The sequence below is a fragment of the Sus scrofa genome, chromosome 10 (genome assembly GCF_054392235.1).
Source record: "Sus scrofa isolate SSC_HxYL_T2T_F1_AM1 chromosome 10, Sscrofa_HxYL_maternal_Yorkshire_Landrace_v2.0, whole genome shotgun sequence".
NCBI classification, from domain to species: Eukaryota; Metazoa; Chordata; class Mammalia; order Artiodactyla; family Suidae; genus Sus; species Sus scrofa.
The window spans coordinates 74,219,020-74,240,291 of record NC_139392.1 but is presented as its reverse complement, the minus strand read 5'-3'; the positions used below and the strand labels follow the sequence as shown (position 1 = coordinate 74,240,291).

Sequence of the window (21,272 nt, the reverse complement as noted above, 5' to 3'; positions counted from 1 at the left end):
TACGTGCAATGGAATATGATTCAGTAATTTAAAAAAAAAAAGAATGAAATTTTGCCACTTGTGACAACATGGATGGACCTTGAGGGCATTAGGCCAAGTGAATTAATCAGAGAGAGAAAGACAAATACCATGTGATCTCATGTATGGAATCTAAAAAAAATAAAAAAAAACAAAGACAAACAATCAAGCTCGCAGATACAGAGAAGAGATTGGTCGTTTCCAGAGTGTGGACTGAGGGGAAGGCAAATTGGGTAAAGGGGGAATCCAAAGGCACAAACTTCTGATTATAAAATAAACAGGTCCTAGGGATATAATAACACACAGTGTGGGGGAAGAAAAAGAAATTACAACATTCATCAGGCAACTGGATTTTCCCCACAATATACTTAATACTTCAATATTAATTAGAGTAGAGGTGCAGAAATATCAAGTGGGTTTGGTGTAAACGACTTTTAAATAACCCCCCCCCCATGGCCTTAACCATGTAGCTCGCTTCACCCGCCATCCTCAGGGAGGGTGGAGGACAGGGGGTTAACCTAGCAGGCTTTCTGTCCCCTAGTCAGCGTTCTTTCGCTTAGGTCCTAGGTCTATTCAGTTGGTCATAAAAGGGAGGAAACAAAAGAACATGGACATTTCCTACATTTCCTACATGGTCTCCCTTGGTAAAAACAAACCAACTCCTATGATTTACTGATAGGGAGTAAATAGTACCAGCTGCTTTCTCAAAGGCTAATTAGATTGTTATTTTCACGTACACTGCAATGCTGAAGTAGAGATGATGCTATTATTTAATTTTTCTGTTGCTTAATTTTTTTGCCTATTAATGGGATTAGATTGTATTCCTTCTCCCATCTTATACTTACCTCGACCCTAACAGCAGTTCCAAAAGATTTCACTAACATTTTCTGTATTGATTAAAGACTGTGGGGCTCAGATACTGATTTATTTTTTCCTTTCACTATGCCTATTCATTCAGCTTCATATTTCTTACTCCTCCTTTTACGTTGGGAAGATTCTACTGCAGTCCATCACAGGTGGTTTCCTAGGAGACACGCACACAGCCAGGAACCCCAAACTACACATTTCCATTTTCCTCCCCACCTCCTCTCCCAGGAAGCTTTCGCTAATGAAACAAGTTGAAAATACATCAGCACTTTAAAAAATTACTCTACACATTACCGATTTCTTACTCATTCACTGAAAGACCTTGTAATTGCTGTCTACGGGCTTTTTCTAGAGCAATCTCAGCTTAGAATCACACCTGAGTGATCGCCTAGGTACTGAATTTGTCACATGCCTGGGGATTTCACATGCTACTCAGAGGTGATGACTGAGGTTACTGAAATTCCTTGACTTTCCTGTTAAAAGCTCTATGGGGGCAATTCTCGTCGTTTATTTGCTGGCACACTCGTAGTGTCTCAAAGGGTTTCTGCCCACTGCAGAAGGATGAATGCCTGATTGGAGGAATAGAACCTTCTCCAGGAAGAGCAGCCCCTTCTCCTTGTCACCCTTTTCCTCTCCCTCACTCCCACCCTAGGGCGTGCTTCTTGGAAATGCTATAGGTTAGTTTTGGAGATGTTGAATTACTTTATTTTCTCCTTGCATTTTTCTCTCCTTTGTTTTAGAACGGCAGCAGCCCCTGTGTCTCCCACTTAAGGAAAGTTTCTACCCTAGCCCAAAGGGAAGAAGTTGCTTGCAGGACACATTCCACCCTAGTTTCTAGTTTCCTAAAACCCAGTGCTTTGGAAGGATGTTGCCAGGATTCCCAGTGGGAGAAGAGTGAGAGAATGGGTCTGGGAGCAACACAAAGAGAAGGCAATATAATGCACTCATGCTGATTCTTAATACATGACCATTTGCCGGAAAACAAGTAGATATGTAGCCAAACCAGCATATATCCATGTATTCCCATTAGAGAAGTCTAACGAGAGTAACTCAGTTAAACTGAAATAAAAATATCTGGCTGGCGTCTTGGTGGCACTGATCAAACGGATATCTGGGGACTGATGTCTTCCTTCTGGATTACCTTTATTGAGCATCTTACACTTAAGAATATAGAGAAGAGGGATTCCCCCAGCCTGGGATGCAGATAGAGGTCAGGTGGTTCCATGTTCCATGAGCAGTGGAGATCTTTACCCCACTCTCTGGTGGAGCCCCAGGAAGTAGGCATGATCCAAGGGGAAGATGGCATCGAGGGGCTCCTGGAAATGATGGGCTCTGGGTTCTAGGGTGCCAGGCCTTGGCAAAGAGCCCCACATAAGGCAGGGAAGAAGAGAGCTACCCAACTGGTCTCATGTAGGCTGGACAGTGAGCAGTCAGTGGTGACCATGAGGGACTGGAGGAGAGGGGTCTTTTCCCATTTTCCACGCACCATATAAAAAGAGTGAAGAGAATAAAGTTCCCGCCTATCTGTAGGGATGAAGACTTAGATTCAAATTAATTCAAATTAAGAAAATAAAGAAGCAGGCATTCTTGCCCAACTACCCTTGTAGATGGACTAAGATTCAAATCTGCTACACATAGATGCTAAATTTTGTATGTTATCTCCCAGACAACACTTCAGAAGAAGCTGGAAGACAGAGACAGTATACACCAAATATGAGAGCTGAGACCCCTTCTGCACTCATGACAGACATGATTAATCAATCAATCAATCACTCTTTTCCCAAGTGCATATGCCCAGATAGTCACAGGAACATCAACATGGGATCCAGGCAGCCACAGCAATCAATCAAACTGGTGCAAAATAAGAAGTCTATTTGCCTTTCCTGACATAGCCTGAGGCCGCACCAGTGTGTCAAAGGGGCCATCACCCATAAAGGGTCATTGCCCGTGTCAGTTATCTGGGAGAAGTGGAGGGTCAATGGATAAAAAACAGAACTTGGGGAGTTCCTGCCATGGCTCAGTTGTAATGAATCCAACTAGTATCCATGAGGACACGGGTTCAATCCCTGGACTCACTCAGTGGGTTAAGGATCTGGTGTTGTTGTAAGCTGTGGTATAGGCTGGCAGTTGGAGTTTCAATTTGACCCATAGCTGGAAACTTCCATATGCCATGGGTATGGCTGTAAAAAGACAAAAAACAAACAAACAAAAAAACCCCCAAAACAAAAAGCCAACAACCCAGAACTTGGGAGGCATGCCTTCCTATGTCTGTTTCTCTCCCTTTCCTTGCTCTGTGTCACAGGGCTGGATATCCCCAGGTTCACAGGCTGTTGGCTTTGTCAGTGGGGAGGGTGAGAGAAGACTGGAGGGAGATGCCTTTCACTGGGCTTCTGGTGCTGCCTACCCTTGGCTGTCTCTCTCTCCATGAACTTGGCTCCTTCAAGGCAGCCCCTGTTGGGACTCCGACTCCTTACAGATAGCTCAGTTTGGTGTGTCCTTGTAACCCCATCTCCTCCCCATGTCCCTCCAGCCTTACTGGGTCAGGTGGGGGGACAGTGGCTTCCTGCTGCACTTCACCATCCCCTGCTTAGTGTCTAGGCTTTTCCAGCACCTAGGCAACCAGTTCCCTGTCTTCAGCCATCTGTGTTTGAAACACATGACTGCACCCTACTGAGATAGGAAGTAACAACCAGGAAGTGACCCCCTGCAGGCTGAGCAGGAGGTTCTGCCCATCTCCTAACCACAAGCTCCAGGGTATGGGTTTTGAGAGCTTCCAGCCACTTTGCAGGAACTGCCAGTGATGAAGAGGCAGGGCCTCTGCCAAAGAAGGGGACAAACAGGAGACTCCACAACGAATTGACGCTGAAGATGAGTGGATGACACCTCCCGAGAGAAATGAGACAGTCATGGGGAAATGTTCCATTCAGACCCAGCCAGATCCAAAGGTTTGAATTCATTTCAGAAATGCATGGACCCCTTTCAGGGACAACTTACTCCCAGACTTCCAGGGCTGGCTTAACATCACTTTATCATAATTTCAGTTCCTGAAATGTGTGCAACCATTAAAAAGAGATAATCTCTTCATGCTTAGAGTTCTAACATAATATAAAGTCCAATTTGTAAATTAAATACACACATATAAGTATAAAATCAATAAAATTCAAATGAACATCGTGATGTTCATGAACAAGATGATAATGTTTTTGGCTGAAACTGAATTGCTGCTCTTAGCATGTGTTTATGACTCCCACCAAGCGGGTCCTTTAGAGGGTGGCATGACTGTATCACCATGTGAGGAGTGAGGAGTCAATTCTCCTCTCACTTTTGCCTGCTCAAAACTCTGCAAAACCTTGAATAATCCAAGGCGATGCCCTTGGTCTGCATTCGGCAGAACCACATCATCTATTAAGTAAGTCTCTGCTCCTTCCTCATAAGCCTGAAAGAAAGATGGTGGACAGGACATGGTGGGCCAGGGCTCAGCTGTGAGATGGTCATCAGAAGGTGCACAGTCCTCCCCTACTCCTTGTGTTGAGAAGATCGTTGGGTTGCACTGTAAACTTAAAATTCTCACAGAGGTCCCCGGAGAAGCAAAACTGGCAACAGTGCTTCTGAGGCCAGCCTGGTAAGTGGTGGCAATAAATACCGAGCGATCCCCCAGAGAAGCTGGGCCACCAGAAAATGGGGTGAATGCTTGGGGGATTAGCTGCCATCTTTTTCCATGTGAAGAGTCTCCTTCCTCAGACAGCCTTAAAGGAGGCTTTAGTGATGGTCTAGCAAGTCTCCTTAGCATTTATGATTTTATGTAAAGAAAATTTCTTTCTTGGAGTTTCCATCATGGCTCAGTGGAAAAAAATCTGACTAGCATCTGAGAGGATGCAGGTTCGATCCCTGGCCTTGCTCAGTGGGTTAAGGATCTGGTGTTGCTGTGAGCTGTGGTGTAGGCCAGCAGCTACAGCTCCAATACAACCCCTAGCCTGGAAACCTCCACATGGCGTGGGTGTGGCCCTAAAAAGACAAAAAAAATAAAAAAAATAAAAAAATAATTTCACTCTCTACATGTTCTCTGTCATGCGAAGGACAGAGCAAAAGAGTATACATCAAAAATCCCAGTAAAATCAAGGAACTCCAGATCAGGCCATATTGATTAATGCTATGAATACTTACAGCGACGTATGTTAATGCCATACATACATTGCAATGCACAGTAAGGAGGGTGCTGGGATATTGGGATGATGACATTGAAAGTACATGTTAACTGGAAGCAACCCAAATGTCCATTGACAGAGGAATGATTAAGAAGATGTGGTACATGTATACAACAGAATACTACTCAGTCATAAAAAAGAATGAAGTAATGCTATTTGCGGCAACATGAATGAACCTAGAAATTATACCAAGTGAAGTAAGCCAGACAAAGACAAACATGACACCACTTATATGTGCAGTCTAAAAAAAAAAGACACAAATGAACTTATTAATAAAACAGAAACAGACTCGTAGACATAGTGAACAAATTTACAGTTACCAAAGGGGAAATAGGGCAGAGGACAAGAGGATGGCATTAACATATACACACTAGTATATACAAGACGGACAAACAATAAGGACCTACTATATAGCACAGAGAACTATACTCAATCTTTGTAATAATGTATAAGGAGAAAGGATCTGAAAAAATATACTATATATATTACCACTGATATGTGTGTGTGTCTATATATACCTTTCACTGTGCTGTACACCTGAATCTAACACAACATTGTAACTCAACTATACTAATTTTTTATAAAATAAAGTACATGTTAGAGTAAAATGACAGCAGATGGAGGTTTTGGATGGAAATAATCAAATACCTCTTTGACTTTCATCCTCAGGACACAATGCAACATGTATAATAAATGTTCTACACGTAGACAGAAATATTTACACTGTTCCTATTCTTACATAATCTTAACGATACGCAGATATACCTACCACAGAACACAGCAAAGAGAGTGGTGTAATACAGGGACATGAAATGTGTTTTGATGGTCACCGTCCCTGGACAGCAATTTAATAAATGTTATAGGATGTCCATACTTTTCAGCCCTGCAATTCCCCTCCCTGTGTAGACACTGGGGGAAATTTCCCATGAGCTCAAGGGGGAGTTCCTGCTGTGGTGTGCTGGGTTAAGAATCTGATTGCAGCAGCTTGGGTTGCTCCAGAGGCATGTGTCTGATCCCTGGACCAGCATGATGGATTAAAGGATCTGGCATTGCTGCAGCTATGGCATTGGTTATAGCTGTGGCTCAGATTCAATCCCTGGCCTGGGAACTTCCATATCCCATGGGTGTGGCCATTAAAAAAAAAAAAAAGAATGGACATGGCGATCTTGTTTGTAGTGATTAAAAATGTGAGAGAGGCAAATATCCACCCATAAAAGAAGGGATATATGACTTGTGGTATATTCATGCACTGCTCTGCTCAAGCAATTCCTTGAGGAGGAAAAAATGAATGAATTACAGCTGTGCACATCCATGTCGGTGGTGCACATACAAATTGATTAGTGGAAAGAACAAGTCACAGAAGGTTCATATAGTTAGGCATCATTTCTGGAAAGCACTAAAGTATACATACAAGATCACTGACTTTTATTATAAACACTGTCAATAAAAATATAAATAAATGTATAAAATGGCAAACACCAGGAGCTCCTGTCTTGGTCCAGCAGAAACAAATCCAACGAGGAACCATGAGGTTGTGGGTTCGATCCCTGGCCTCGCTCAGTGGGTTAAAGATCCGACATTGCTATGAGCTATGGTGTAGGTTGCAGACACGGCTCAGATCTGGCGTTGCTGTGGCTCTAGCATAGGCCGGCAGCAACAGCTCTGATTAGACCCCTAGCCTGGGAACCTCCATATGCTGGGGGTGTGACCCTAAAAAGACAAAAGGCAAAAAAAAAAAAAAATACAATAAAATAAAAAAATAAAAGGGCAAACACCAAATTCAGGATGGCTGTCACCTCTGGGAGGGAAGGGAGAGAAATGATACTCCATCAGCAATGTTTTATTTCTTAATCTGGGTGACACATATACAGGTTCACAGGTCATTACCCTTTGTGTGTTTTTGTATACCTGAAATAAGTCAGATAAATAAGACACTTTAGCAAATCAGCCATCTTATATAAAACTCAACTCTTCCTGAAAAATACTTTAATGGGAAACTTTGAAGCTTCCATAGACTCCTAGGCAGTCCTGGACCACAGCTTGTAAACCTGAGCACATGCCTTGCCTGATGATCTCATTAAGTTCATCAAAGAGACCGAAGAGTCCATTAAGACTCTGCCCATGACAACATTAGCCTGTAAAACAAAAGAAGCCTGACAGCAATCTGGATAAGTATTTTCTTGGAGCAGATACACTCACGTCAAAGTACTTGGTTGTATTGCTGCTGCTGGTTCTTTTGTTTAATAGAGGTGATGTTCCTGGGAGCAGATCAAAGGAACACATGTATTGTCATAGACAAAACTTACCAACCCTTTGGGAGCCTTGCAGTATAGATGTGAAAGCTGCAGTGAAGTCTACATTGAATAAAAAAACCTAGGGACTGGAGTTCCCGTCGTGGCTCAATGGTTAACGAATCCAACCAGGAACCATGAGGTTGCAGGTTCGATCCCTAGCCTTGCTCAGTGGGTTAAGGATCCAGCGTTGCCATGAGCTGTGGTGTAGGTTGCAGACTCAGTTTGGATCTCGCGTTGCTGTGGCTCTGGCATAGGCGGGCGGCTATGGCTCCGATTCAACCCCTAGCCTGGGAACCTCCGTATGCCATGAGAGTGGCCCAAGAAATAGCAAAAAGACAAAGAAGACAAAAAAAAAAACAAAAAAAAACAAAAAAAAAAACCTAGGGACAAAGCAACCTCCTCTGTGTTCCTCAAAAGAAGTCCACACATTAGACCAATCTAACAAGAGGGCACATAGCGTTTGTGCCAACGCTGTGGAAACTGGACCTTACACAGAGAAACTCTGAGTCTTCTCCATGGCTCCTGGTCTATCTTTGTGCCCAGGTGAAGCCCAGGACCTACTGTAACCTGGCTCTTCCTTTATTATTCTCCCTGAAGTACTAGACTGTCATCTGCATATCCTAAAATACTACCAACCACATTATAGGTTTGGGAGGCATTTGCTATAGTGGAAGGAATGGGAGATTTGAGGCCAAAGTAAGAGTTCAGATCCTGGCTCCACCCCATGGTGCCTGTGGGGTCTTGGGAAAGTGACCTGACTTCCTTGAATCTCAGTTTCCCTGGCTTTAAGATGGAGATGAAAGCATCTAATCATGCACTACTAACAAGGGGTGGAACTCAGCACTTGACACAGTCTCTATGAGGATGTGGGGTCGATCCCTGGCCTTGCTCAGTGGGTTAAGGATGCAACGTTGCTGTAAGCTATGGCACAGGTCACAGATGTGGCTTGGATCCTGTGTTGCTGTGGCTGTGGCGTAGGCCAGCAGCTGCCTCTCTGATGTGACCGGTAGCCTGGGAATTTCCACATGCGACAGGTGTGGCCCTAAAAATTTAAAAAAAGAAGGAAAAAAAGAGAGATGGCCTGGAGGCCTCACACAGGCATGATGAGCAAGGCCAAGAACTCAAACTCCGAATCTTGGGGAGAGTGGAGGAAAATGTTCCCCCAGCTGACAATACCTCTACACAGAGTGCCCTGGTATCTGCAGCAACCAGCCACAGAAAATCCCTACAGGAATGTGATTAAGCCAAAGGGAGGGATATGAAACAACACTTGGAATGGCCAAAAAAAAAAAAAAAAGAGAGAGAGAGAGAGAGAAACTCAAGATTAATGTTACAGTGACTGGGAAGGAAATGTGGAAAACGACCCCGAGCTGCTCAGAACCACTCTGTTCCCCTGGGTCCACAGGTCCCCTCTGACCTGACCCTCTGTCCCCACCCCACAATAGGGGCATTCAGCTAACTCATTCTTTGTGTGTGACCATCAGCTTTCACTGTTGAGGTCAAGGGACTCTGGGCACTTGTCCCACCAAATGTGCCTGTACCGGCGGTACCGGGGCTGTGCCAGAATCCCAACTGCAGAAGAGCACTGGGGAGAAGACGGCATTGTCAGATACACAATTAGAAGAGCAACTACAATTTATTGGTACTGGGCAAATGCCAGCTTTGTGGCTTCTCTGGTTGTACCAAGAAATCAGTTAGAGTGGCCCTGCCTAGTACAGTGGGCACTGACCGCATGTGGCTACTATGTCCCCGAAATGTGCCCAGTCTGTGCTGATGTTTGCTGTAAGCATACAAGACACCCTAGATCTTTGAAGGCAGTATAACAAAAGAATGTGTAGTATCTCATTCACAATTCTTATACTGATTTCATGGGGGAATGATAATATATTAGATGTATTTAGGTAAGTAAAAGGTTTTTTTTTTTTCTCTTTTTAGGACGACACCCTGGCATATGGAGGTTCCCAGACTAGGGGTTGAATTGGAGCCGTAGCTGCCGGCCTACACCACAGCCACAGCAATGCCAGATTCGAGCCACCTCTGTGACCTACACCACAACTCACAGCAACATCGGATCCTTAACTCACTGAGTGAGGCCAGGAATCCAACCTGTGTCCTCATGGATACTAGTCAGATGTGTTTCTGCTGAGCCACAACAAGAATTCCAAGATAATTTAAAATTACTTGTAACAGAGTTCCCGATGTGGCTCAGCAGGTTAAGAACCCGACATAGTCTCCTGTGAGGATGCAGGTTCAATCCCTGGCCTTGCTCAGTGGGTTAAGGATCCAGCATTGCTGTGAGCTGTGGCATGGGTCACAGATGTGGCTCAGATCTGGTGTTGCTATGGCTGTGGTGTAGGCCATCAGCTGCAGCTCCAATTTGAACCCTGATCTGGGAATTTCCAAATGCCATGGGTGGGGGGGGGTCATAAAAAAAGAAAAATATTACTTATAGCTGTATATTTTTTTTCAAATTTTTTTTTTTGGTATTTTCTAGAGCCACACCCTTGGCATATGGAGGTTCCAAGGCTAGGGGTCTAATTGGAGCTACAGCTGCCAAACTTCACCAGAGCCACAGAAACGTGGGATCCGAGCCACATCTTCAACCTACACCACAGCTCACGGCAGTGCCAGATCCTTAACCCACTGAGTGAAGCCAGGGATTGAACCCGCAACCTCATGGTTCCTAGTCGGATTCGTTAGCCACTGAGCCATGACAGGAACTCCTGTATCTTTTTTTTTTATTGTGGCTACTAGAAAATTTTAAATTACACCTGTGGTTTGAATTGCATTTCTACTTCTAGGAAAATCTGCATAATCTTCGCTCCCCAACATATACTACAGCATAGCCTCAGCACATACTATGCTTTTATCCCTAACATTGAAAACAAAGTAACTAATATCCTTCCAATCTATCCACAACGGACATGTGCAAGGGTGCTACCCAAGAGCTCGCCATGATTTACTTAACCTGTGAGATAAATTAAAAGTTGTTTTATAGCCTGTATGATAAATCTAAGTCCTGCTCCATTCCTACCCCACACACTGGGATTGGAATCACTTTCAGAAGCCTCAGTTTTGAAAGTGGATGACAGCTACACACACACACACACACACACACACACACACACACACACACACACACATGCATACACTTGATAAATCGGAATCCCCCACCAAAAATCTATAGAGACAGAAGAATAATAGGTTATGTATATACTTAGGCTTATTATAGTTCTCAAAGTGAATTAAGGATGGACTTTGGTCTTTATTTCAGAGTATCCTCTGGTTTTCCCAGTGCTAAAAACAGTGTTTGACTTGCAAATCTTAGGAGAAATGACTACATTACAGTTTCCCCATGTAGAAAGTACTCCGGAGTTTAGGCTCCTCCAGTAAGGTAAAGGAGACCTTCCAGGGTGCAGCAGGTCCCTCCCTGAGGCATCTTTATCCCTTTGAAGATACTCAATTATTATCATTCACATAATTCCCTCTGAATACCAATATGGAGTTAATTTATCCAATTGCTATCATCCACTTGTATTAAAAGCATCGCACTTAGTGACAAGGAACCTGCCCTGTGGAAACAGCATTTTCTCCTGATTCTAGCTTTTAGAGCATATGCTCAGATTGTTTTCAAGAGAAAGGGACTGGATTGCTTTATCTGGTTTGTGAACCTTTTACAGGTCCCTTTTTGTCTGTTTGATCTCAACAGAAGGAAACAAGTTTATTCCCTGACACCTGATCCCAGCACTTAAAAAATCCTTGTTGGATGCATAAGTAAATGAGATAGAAAAATTGCCAGCCTTACTTTCCCCTGCTCAGCATTAGCTTTAGAGATCTAGAGAGAGATCTCTCCTCCTGCTTAGAATGGAGCAAAGAGATCTGCCTGGAAAATGAACAGAATTCCCACAAACAAACTCCCTATTTTTTATGTATCAGAAGTGCTCAGAAATCCTCATCTCACCTCTTCCCCTCCCCCAATCGTGTTAGCATTTCCCTGCCACACTCAGATTCCAGTTTAATTATACAGCATGAGGTCAGTGGCTTGAGGGCCCTTATCCGTCTTCTTTTTTGCCAAGTGTGAGTGGAGCTTGGCTTTCTAGGCCCTGGGAGTGGCCACCTGGGGCCCTGTTATCCCATCTGATGAGGTCAGTGGCCCCTCCTTCTCTCGTTCCACAGGGGCCATCGGATGGCCTCCCCAGTGACTTCATAAAATCCCCTGGGCCGACAGGATTTTTGTCAGTACAAGATGGAAAAGGCTTTAAGCCAACCATGGCTTTGAAAGCCCAAGAGTTACCAGGCTGTTTTGCAGTCTGTTCCTAGCTCTTTCATCTCCCTTCTGGAACATGGAACCTTGCCTCCCGCATTTGCCCAGACCTGGTCTCAAAGCACCCAGCCCTTAGCATTAGGAAAAAGGAGAGCTGTTCCAAGTGGGGCGACCAGAAACATCCCTGTGCCTGTTTCCAGCTCTCCTCCCTGGGGGTGTGTACCCACTGCAGGGAGGATCACATAAGATAATGCATGTTCAACTTCGTAAGATCTAAAGCAAGCAAGGAAGAAAGACTGTTCTTTGAGGAAGGTGTCACTTACGAGATGACAAAGCCAAGAGCTGGAGCAGAAAACTGATTTATTTGCGGTCCCGGCTTAAGTCTAATCTACAGTCTTTTCTTCTAAACAATCTACCCATCATGATTATTTGTTGTGGAAGCCCTGACTGTAATGAGGGCTGATTTACGCTACAAAGGTATCTTTTTTTTTATTCTGCGTTCTTGGAGCTGCACCTTGACAGGCCCGACTTCACAAGGATCTTGCAGGAGGGGCTCTGGTTCCATGTTTCAGCTTGAAGATAGATCGTCTGCCTTTCCCACCTGGACTCACAACTATGACAATTCATTCCAAATATTTGTCACAGGACTTGCATTTCTGTATGTATTCATTGATATATTCATTCATACACTGATGAACAGTAAGAACTAACGTTTATTATGGTGGGCTGAGACCTTACAGACATTATCTTATTTACTTTTCAAACAACCTGCCGTCTTGGTCCCATCACTGTACGCATTTTACACAGGAGATAACTGAGGCTCAGAAAACTTACACCCTGATAAGTGGCAAAGAAAATTTACATCTTAGTAAGTGGCAGAGCTAGAGTTTGAACCACACGTTCTACAGGACACAAGGTGGCCCACAGTCTGATCAGGAAAGCTGAGGGTGTCTTTCATGAATCTACCCTATAGTCCTCACCTTCCTTTCCACAATTCACGGATTCCTTAAGAGGGGTTGTTTGAAAAAGAATAAAGTTGTTTCCTGTTTGCATCCGATTAAGCTGAGTGATTTAATAAATGCATGACAGTAGCTCTTTGTAAAGGAATCTGATGCATGCCTCATAAACAAACCTATTTCTAGTTTTATTGGCTTCATGGTAAAACTTTGTAGCATCATAAAAACAGGGCATGTCTTAAAGGTTCCTCCTGGCTTTGCAGGGAGGATTGTCCTTACCCATCTCAGAAGCCTCTAGATTAGAAACTGTTATAAACCTTTCTCAGGAAAACATTTTGACATCAAGAAACATTGCCTTGAATTTAATCTACAGCTGTCATGTTTCAGCTCCAGTAGTTTTCCTCTTATTTAAGCCTCCATTAAGATAAAGTATAGCCTGTCATTAGCTGGTGAATAATCTTGTGTATATTTAATGTGTTTGAAAGTAATTGTCAAGGCCCCCTGAGCCTTCCTGACTCAGACTGCACCATTCTTTCGTCCTTACTGCTTTCCAGTTCAAAGGATCCTTTAAAAGGAAGAGTCTAATAGTTGATAAGAATATATGTATCAAGCAGATATAACACCATGGGTCATTTCAGCCTTTCCTCTCCATGGAGTTCTAGCCAAGTCTCAAGCAGACTTAGCACAATCCTAAGTGACATGAAAGGTTTCATATACAGTATGATAATTCATCTAAAGAGCCAGAGAGCCTTTGTACCCTTTTGATTCTTTTTCTCCCTCTATTGTCTGCAATTTTAGGATGTTCACATCCTACAGCTGTACCTAATGTGATTCCAAAACTGCAGTGGGTGAAGGATTGCCCTTGAACTAACTGCAGCTGCATGGGGGCACTTACTGTGGTTGCACAAGAGCCAGACACAATTCTTGGGTTAATTTCAAATGCTTACTCTCTATCAACTCAACTTCCATGTTCCCACAAGTGTCCTTTTCAACAGTGGCCTGATCCTTTCAGAAGATTTCCCTTAGAAAACTATCTTATGCCACCAATCAGAAGTCATTCCTTCCAAAGAAAGTAATGGAAGTGCAGTAAATGACACAACATCTTTGGGGCAGAAATAAGGGAAGTTCAGACATAAACAACGCCTTCTCTGGGGAGTTAGCCAATTGTGAATGGAGAACAGATATTAAAGGAAAGAGTATCACGGTATTCTAAAAACCCAAGTTTACACTCGGAATAGTTGGTCAGCTGTTAAATTAAACTTTTTTTTTTTTTTTTTTTTTTTTTTTGCTTTTTAGGGCTGTACCTGCGGAACATGGAGGTTCCCAGGCTAGGGGTCCAATAGGAGCTATAGCTGCTGGCCTATACCACAGCCAAAGCAACATCAGACAGGTTTGCGACCTATACCACATCTCACAGCAAGGCCAGATCCTTAACCCACTGAATGAGGCCAGGGATCAAACCCGCAACCTCATGGTTCCTAGTCAGATTCATTTCTGCTGTGCCAGGATGGGAACACCCGAATTAAAAGCTAATACTCCATCCTTTGTAGGGAAGTGAATTTCAATCCATTTACAGTGCAAGCACTTGATAAAAACATCTGTAACCTTGTTTGGATAGAAAAGATAGCCCTCCATTTCTCAAAAAATTGTAAATAGAACTACCATAAAATCTAGGAATTCCACTTTTGGATATTTATCCAAAGGAAATAAAATCACAAACTCAAAAAAAATCTGCACCCCTTTTTCCTTGCAGCCATATTTATAACAACCAAGTCCTGGGTGCAACCTAATTGTCTATCAATGGATGAACGAATATATACACACACACACTCACTCACACACACTTATAATGAAGTATTATTCAGCCATAAGGAAGAAGGAAATCCTGCGGCAAGTTAGGACATGGATGGAACTTGCTAAGTGTGATAAGTCAAACAGAGAAAGACAAATATTATATAATCACTGTCATACATGAAATCTAACAACAACAAAGACCTCATGGACAAAGAGTTCATATTTGTCATTACCAGAGGCAGGGGTTGGGGAGGGGGAAACTGGAGGAAGGTGGTCAAAAGATAAAAACTTCCAGTCAGAAGATCAATAAACACTTGGGATGCAGTGTACAGCCTGGTGAGTATGAAGAACACTGCTGTAGGTTTTATGTGAAAATTACTAAGACTGTAAATCCTAAAAGTTTTCATCATAAGCAAAACTTTTTTTTTTTTGGTAACTATGAGGAGATGGATGTTAAATAAACTTATTGTCATGATTATTTTGATATATACATATATATATATATATATATATATATATATATGCACACACAGGCCAAGTCATTATGCTACACCTTCACTGCATACAGTGCTGTCAATTACATATCAATAAAACAAAAAGGAAAAACAAAAAGAGGGGACCTTTCACCAAGCCATCTTCTGTTCCCTCCCTCCTCTCCCTTTTCCTCACCTTCCTTCTTTTCCTCTCCCCTCTTCTCCTGCAAATTTTGCAGCTGGCACTGGCAAGCAGGAATCACAAGAAGCTGAAAATAAGGGGAATTTTTTTTTTTTTTGCCAGCCTCATTCATGGGAGGCAGTGCATAGAGGATTAAAGAGAATTATGAAGGATGGAGGATTAAAAATCAAATTTAAAAAGGACACATTTAAAAAGTGCACAAAGGAGATTAATTATAAAATACTTTCCTTTAGCCTCATAGGAGAAACGACTCAATCAGTGCCTCTCTTTTTTCCCTCCCCCCCCCACAACCTCTGCAGACACCATTTGTTATGGTTAGAATCCTGAGGCCTGTGTCATGGCTTGCCAGAAGGCCAGTCATAAGTATATTCATCAGCCTGGAGACGCTCTGAGATTGCAATTCCATACAAAAGGAAGAGTAAGTAGTGGACTCAAGTAAATGCAGCCACAGGCCAAAAGCCCTGGTAAGTCCGCCTAACACTGACAACAGCCTGACTGTGATGTGTGGACAGCTGCCACCCTGTCTGTTCGTAGGTATGTCACGTGTGGCCACCACTCAGGAGACACACATGCTCAGGTGCCCTCTTTGCAAATGCCTTCATTTCAACACAAGGGAACATTCTGCCCACCTCTTTTTGCCACTTCCAGTTAATCTCATGCATATTTATGTGCCAATTATGCAAATCCCAAGATACAAATGCATTAAGCACCCATGATTTAGACTGGTTAAGTCTATTACATGGCATAATGAAATTACTGCATGATGTCCAATTTACCTCAACACTTGCTTTAAACTGTCAGGAAGTTATTAAGTAACCATAACACACCGAAATTTAGCGATAGGAGGCTTTCTTTGTCCAAACCATCATGACACTACGAAATCAGACACTTCCAGGGAAATCCTTACAAAAGGGGGAAAACATTCCAGAATAGACTTAATGAGACCTAATGCGGATCAACATTTAAGGACAGCAACACACTGTCACTGATAGGTCTTTGGATAAAATTAAAAAAAAAAAAATCACTGGGTAATTTCAACCACACAGGACAGAGCAATTAAGGAGCTAAAGGGACAATCAAAGGGCTCTCCCTTTGCCTCTTACAGGGTCAGGTCTTCTCATGAGTCACAATGATACTTAAGGTATCAAATGCAAATGTCATTTGAATCTTCAGTATGGAAATCTTGATTTCCAGAGTCAGAAATAAAGAGATGTGAAAAGAATTCACAGAAGCAATTTCACAGACATATACCAATCCTGTGAAACCTAAAAATTAACGGGTTTGAAGAAGAGTCAGTTTGCTAATGTAGAGATTCTATGTTTGAACTCTGTGAGGACCAAATTCCCACCCATCCACCCACTACAGTTTCACTATGCATTTGGTGATATAATGGCTAAGGAACAAGCCATGATGTGAATTAAACTGATAAAGATAATATATGAGCAGACTGACCCACTGACACCCATTCCTCCTCCTACGAGAGCAGAGAGCATGCCAATTTCATCAGCCCACAGTGTGATTTACGCAGTGTTTAGTTCCTGATTCATTTGCAGTGGGAACTTCCCTCCAAGTCTATGAGAATCGTGCTTGCTAAGGTTATGAGCGCAGATTCATAGATCCGGGGAAGACTGACAGTGCACAATGCCGACGCATAGTGTCTGAGGCAGGGATTTCTAAAAGCTAACCAAATGAACAGCTTTCCATGTCATCCCCTAAAGCATTCACACCCCCACTCTGTCAATAAAGAGACCCAGGAATCCCATGCCATTTGCTATTTTCTTTGCAGTGGCAGACGATAGAGGAAACTGCACCTGCTATTTCCCCAGCTCCTTGGGTTCAGGTGTGCTGTCTGCAACCATGGGGATGTCAGCTACCTGCTCCAAGGGAGCAAGTGGGTTACCAAGGGGATCTTGCAGAAGATCGGCCAGCCAGACAGCCAAGGGGATGGGAATAGAACCTCTGGTAATAAACTCACTTGGGGTTGTCCTTCTCATGAATGACTATCAAAGGACTGAGAAACACAAGAGAGAGATGGGGGACTCTCCCAAAGGACGGGAGACTTCTGTGTTTAAGACTGTAGCTCTAATATTTTCCCCAAACACTATGGTCATGTTAATTTTAAAAAATTCAATGACAAAAAGAGTCTGTGTTGAAATCACTAACTGGAGCATCAAAGAGATGAGGTTAAATCAAAGCCTGTATCTTTTGGCTTTAACTCTGCTGTGGGATTACAGAGCCAGTTCCCCTCTGATTTTTTGGAAAAGGAATATTCCTAGCACAATTTAGAACTTTGGTTGCACCCATGTAGAGTTCTGGCTGGAGGTACCAGATAACAAATAGACTCTTCCATCATCTGAGCTTTTAATGCCCCATCTTCACGGCATCCCTTTTTCAAGTGAAAAAGCAAACTCCAGCCAGGAGGACAAGTTCCCAGAGCCTCCAGGAGACTGTGAGCAGTTTCCCACGAGCGTCTCTCCATGTCACAGGACTGAGTTCTAGCCATCAAGCTCATTCAGTGCCTTGGGCTCTTGTCTGCAGATCTGGTTTTCTCAGAGAACACACTGGCTTCCAGAACGCATTAACCTACTTTCCTCTGAGGATTCCTGGGCCCTCTTGCTCCGGAGAAGAGGAGGAAAGGGGCGATCTCCAGTGGGAGTTGGGCATGCTGTGCTTTAAAACGTGTTACTCTTTCTGCTCAACAGCAACACAGCCTGAGAAATTGGTACTTCCTGCCCACGAATAGCTCTAAGGGCTGCACAGCCTCCAAGGAAGAGCGATTAGAAATGCTACTAAAATATGGCTGTCTAATGGAGAGAGAGAGAGAGAGAGAGAAACTCATTGACTAAGAATTCCCATTGTCCACACTGACAGATGGCTTTCTCCCCCCTGCCCCCGCCCCACCACAATCGGCGATTGCCGCTGCCTCTGAGGCGAGTCTATTCTTTTCGAGATCCAGTTGCATCCGCCAACCTAGTTCTGAAACAAGACAAAAGCTCAGCGAGCCTCCCATTCACAGAGGCTCCGGGCACCTAAGCCGCCTTTTCTACACCTCCGAGCCACATCAAAAGCAATCGGGATCCAGTCCCCTTACCTTCGTCCTCATCGGCGACAGGAGCCCTTCCATTTTGGCGGAATCCTCATGCCAGTTTCTCTCTCCTCCAAGTTACTCTCTCCGTGCGCGCGGTCCTTAAGCATCCCACATGAAAAGAGCCATGCCGGGAGTCTCCTGTCACTCCCCTCTCCTTGGTGGCGCCGCCGCACCGCCACCCTGTCTAACTTGAATCCCTGGGTGCCTGAAAAGCCCTTTTCCTGAAGAAACCTGCTCCTCTCCTCCGCGCCCTCTTCCCTCTCTCCTTCTCTCTCTCCCGCGCTCTCTCTCCCCCCACCTCTCTCTCCTCCCTCTCTCTTTCCATAATCTGCCTACAGCTCTCTGTGTACCAGGCTTACTTGACAAATGATCCCTGTCTTAGGTGCAGCATTTGAGCCAAGAAAAGTGATCTGCACTAGAGCATGGGGGTGCGGGGGGTGCAGTGCCTCCAGGATAGGAGGCAAGGGGGGCTGGGGGGCTGGGCTGTGCCCCTGCATCCTGCCGGCTCCCCAGGTTTCTGAGGCCACTCTCTCTAGAGCTATTCATTCGCTCCTCTTTTAAGGAATAGTACCCTGACAGCCATGCATCCCATTGCCACCATTACTCAGCTGGTGTTTGGGCTGGTGTGCAGAAAGCCGAAAAAGAAATCTCACCATTCGGATACTTCTAGGTATCCATTTGTTGACAGAACATCTGGATAGCTAACTGGGTTTCTGTGGTTTTTGACCAGAGGTGTACAAGCATATGGGCATAGCCTCTACTTAGGGAAAGTTTCAAAAGCAGATTTATGGATTCAATTCCTGTACAGCTGAGCATGAAGTGTGTGTGCTGTCCAGAAAGCCAAATACACCAGGATTGAGTGCTTCATTCAGCATTGCTGGTCACTTGTAAAAAGTAGACAGTGAAAAAAAATATATTGCCAAGACCTGAGTCAGGGCATCATGAAATTGAAAAGCTGAGGTACTAGGACTTTTTTTATGCTTGAGAAATTCTCTGTGTGGAAATAATTTGTAATCTCTACACCATATACATCTCTCTCACACACACACACACACACACACACACTCACACACGTGAATTCATCAGTGACATTTAAGGCTGATGTCTGCTGTCCCTGTCCCTTGAATGGAACTGGTGCCTCTATCTGCTGCATTTATGCCTGACTCTGGATACATCTCCAAGATGGGACCACCTGTCCAGACGGTGTCAGAGGTTGTCCTCCCAACCAACCTCTTCCTGTACCTGTGTTCTTATTCCTTGATTATGTCAGGTTTTCTTCTCCAGTTCACAAATCTGTATTCTACAGATACACAGGGTCTACACCAACTATATAACTCCCCCCCGCCCCTGCCCATTCCTCTCCTTGGCTAATCCCCAGTTCTGTTTTCCTAACTTTTCTCTACTACATCTCAGGTGCACAACTGTAGCCTTATTCTCACTTAATGAGGTACTTTTCATTCTTTTTTTTTTTTTTTTTGTCTTTTTTTTTTTTTTTTTTTTTTGCTATTTCTTTGAGCTGCTCCCACGGCATATGGAGGTTCCCAGGCTAGGGGTTGAATCGGAGCTGTAGCCACCGGCCTACACCAGGGCCACAGGAACGTGGGATCCGAGCCGCGTCTGCGACCTACACCACAGCTCACAGCAACGCCGGATCGTTAACCCAATGAGCAAGGGCAGGGACCGAACCCGCAACCTCATGGTTCCTAGTTGGATTCATTAACCACTGCGCCATGATGGGAACTCCACTTTTCATTCTTTAACGAGAGTTTTAATGGCCTGACAAATCTTCAATATTGAGTGCAATACTATGTCTCGTATGAAAGATATTTGCCATTGCTGGGAGTCTCTGGACCTTGATTCTCTAGTTACTGGCTTAACCCTTACTTTTTCATATTCTGTATACCAGTATTGGGTGAAATCCCTTAATCTTTTGTATATTCAGTTATTCAACAAATAGTTGTAATATACCTACTGTGAGCCAGGACCTGTTCCAGTTTCAGGTGATACAGTGGAGAACGTGGTAGAGAAAGCCCTTGTCACCTCACTTTTATATCCACCTTGACTCATGTTCCTGTGCTTCCCTGTAGGATTGTAAACCCTCCTATGAGATTCCCCTTCCACGATGGCTCCACTCTCTGACACCCTCCTGCTGGTGGGATACCCACTGTTCACTTCCTGAGGCAACTAAAGTCTACTTTGTTCCGCAAGAATTCCATTCCTCCCTCCACCTCCATCATTAATTCTACTCCTTCTCCTCTTCCCTGTATCCTTTCAAGGCTTTTTGTTGTGTTTGTTTGTTTTTTGTTTTTTTGCAGGGGAAGGGGAAGGAATCACTGTTGTTTTTTCAAGATAGCAGTGCTCATCAGCCCCACATCCTAGCCCCAGACATTAAAACAGGCTTGCTATTCTGCTCATTTTTGACACATCACTCATTCCAATTCATCCTGTTTGACCCCTCAGTTATATGTTCAAGATCTTAACAAGTTATATCCATCCCTGTGCCTTTCTTCCCACAACTCTTTTCTTTTTTTTTTTTTTTTTTTTTTTTTTTTGTCTTTTTGCTATTTCTTGGGCCGCTCCCGTGGCATATGGAGGTTCCCAGGCTAGGGGTCGAATTGGAGCTGTAGCCACCGGCCTACGCCAGAGCCACAGCAACGCGGGATCCGAGCCACGTCTGCAACCTACACCACAGCTCACGGCAACGCCGGATCCTTAACCCCCTGAGCAAGGGCAGGGACCGAACCCGCAACCTCATGGTTCCTAGTCGGATTTGTTAACCACTGCGCCACGACGGGAACTCCCCCATAACTCTTTTCTGAAGCATTATGTCCTGGTCTCTGTCCCTTCCTAATCTCAGAGCCCCTCTCACACCAGGATTACCAATCTGAAGATTTCCGTGAACTTTTTCCTTGGCCCTTTTTTGTCTTTGGCACAAGTGATCACCCCCTGTTTCTTGTTAATCTCTCTGAACCTAAATGTTCCAAAGAGTTAAAGTGGTAGAACGGAGTAGGGCTGTGTCAAGGTTAAAAAAAATTAGACTGATTATATGTTTGAGGCTAATAGGTTTCCAACAAACTCCGGCTATAGTTTTCAGGACCAGAACAGGCTTCC

At 43.9% G+C, this 21,272-nt stretch overlaps 1 protein-coding gene across 8 annotated transcripts in view; it reads right to left on the bottom strand.

Moving 5' to 3' along the window:
- Positions 1-21,272, bottom strand: part of FRMD4A (FERM domain containing 4A) — a 665,655-nt gene that overhangs the window by 489,734 nt on the left and 154,649 nt on the right. For 3 of the 8 annotated variants that reach the window (XM_084980229.1, XM_021064223.2, XM_084980234.1), the window contains exon 1: positions 18,165-18,426. The exons of the other annotated variants lie outside the window; for them this stretch is intronic. In XM_084980229.1, the coding sequence (XP_084836355.1) occupies positions 18,165-18,197 (33 nt within the window). In that variant the 5' untranslated portion in view covers positions 18,198-18,426. Of the gene's footprint in view, positions 1-18,164; positions 18,427-21,272 lie in introns of those variants that run through there. 8 annotated transcript variants of the gene reach the window in all.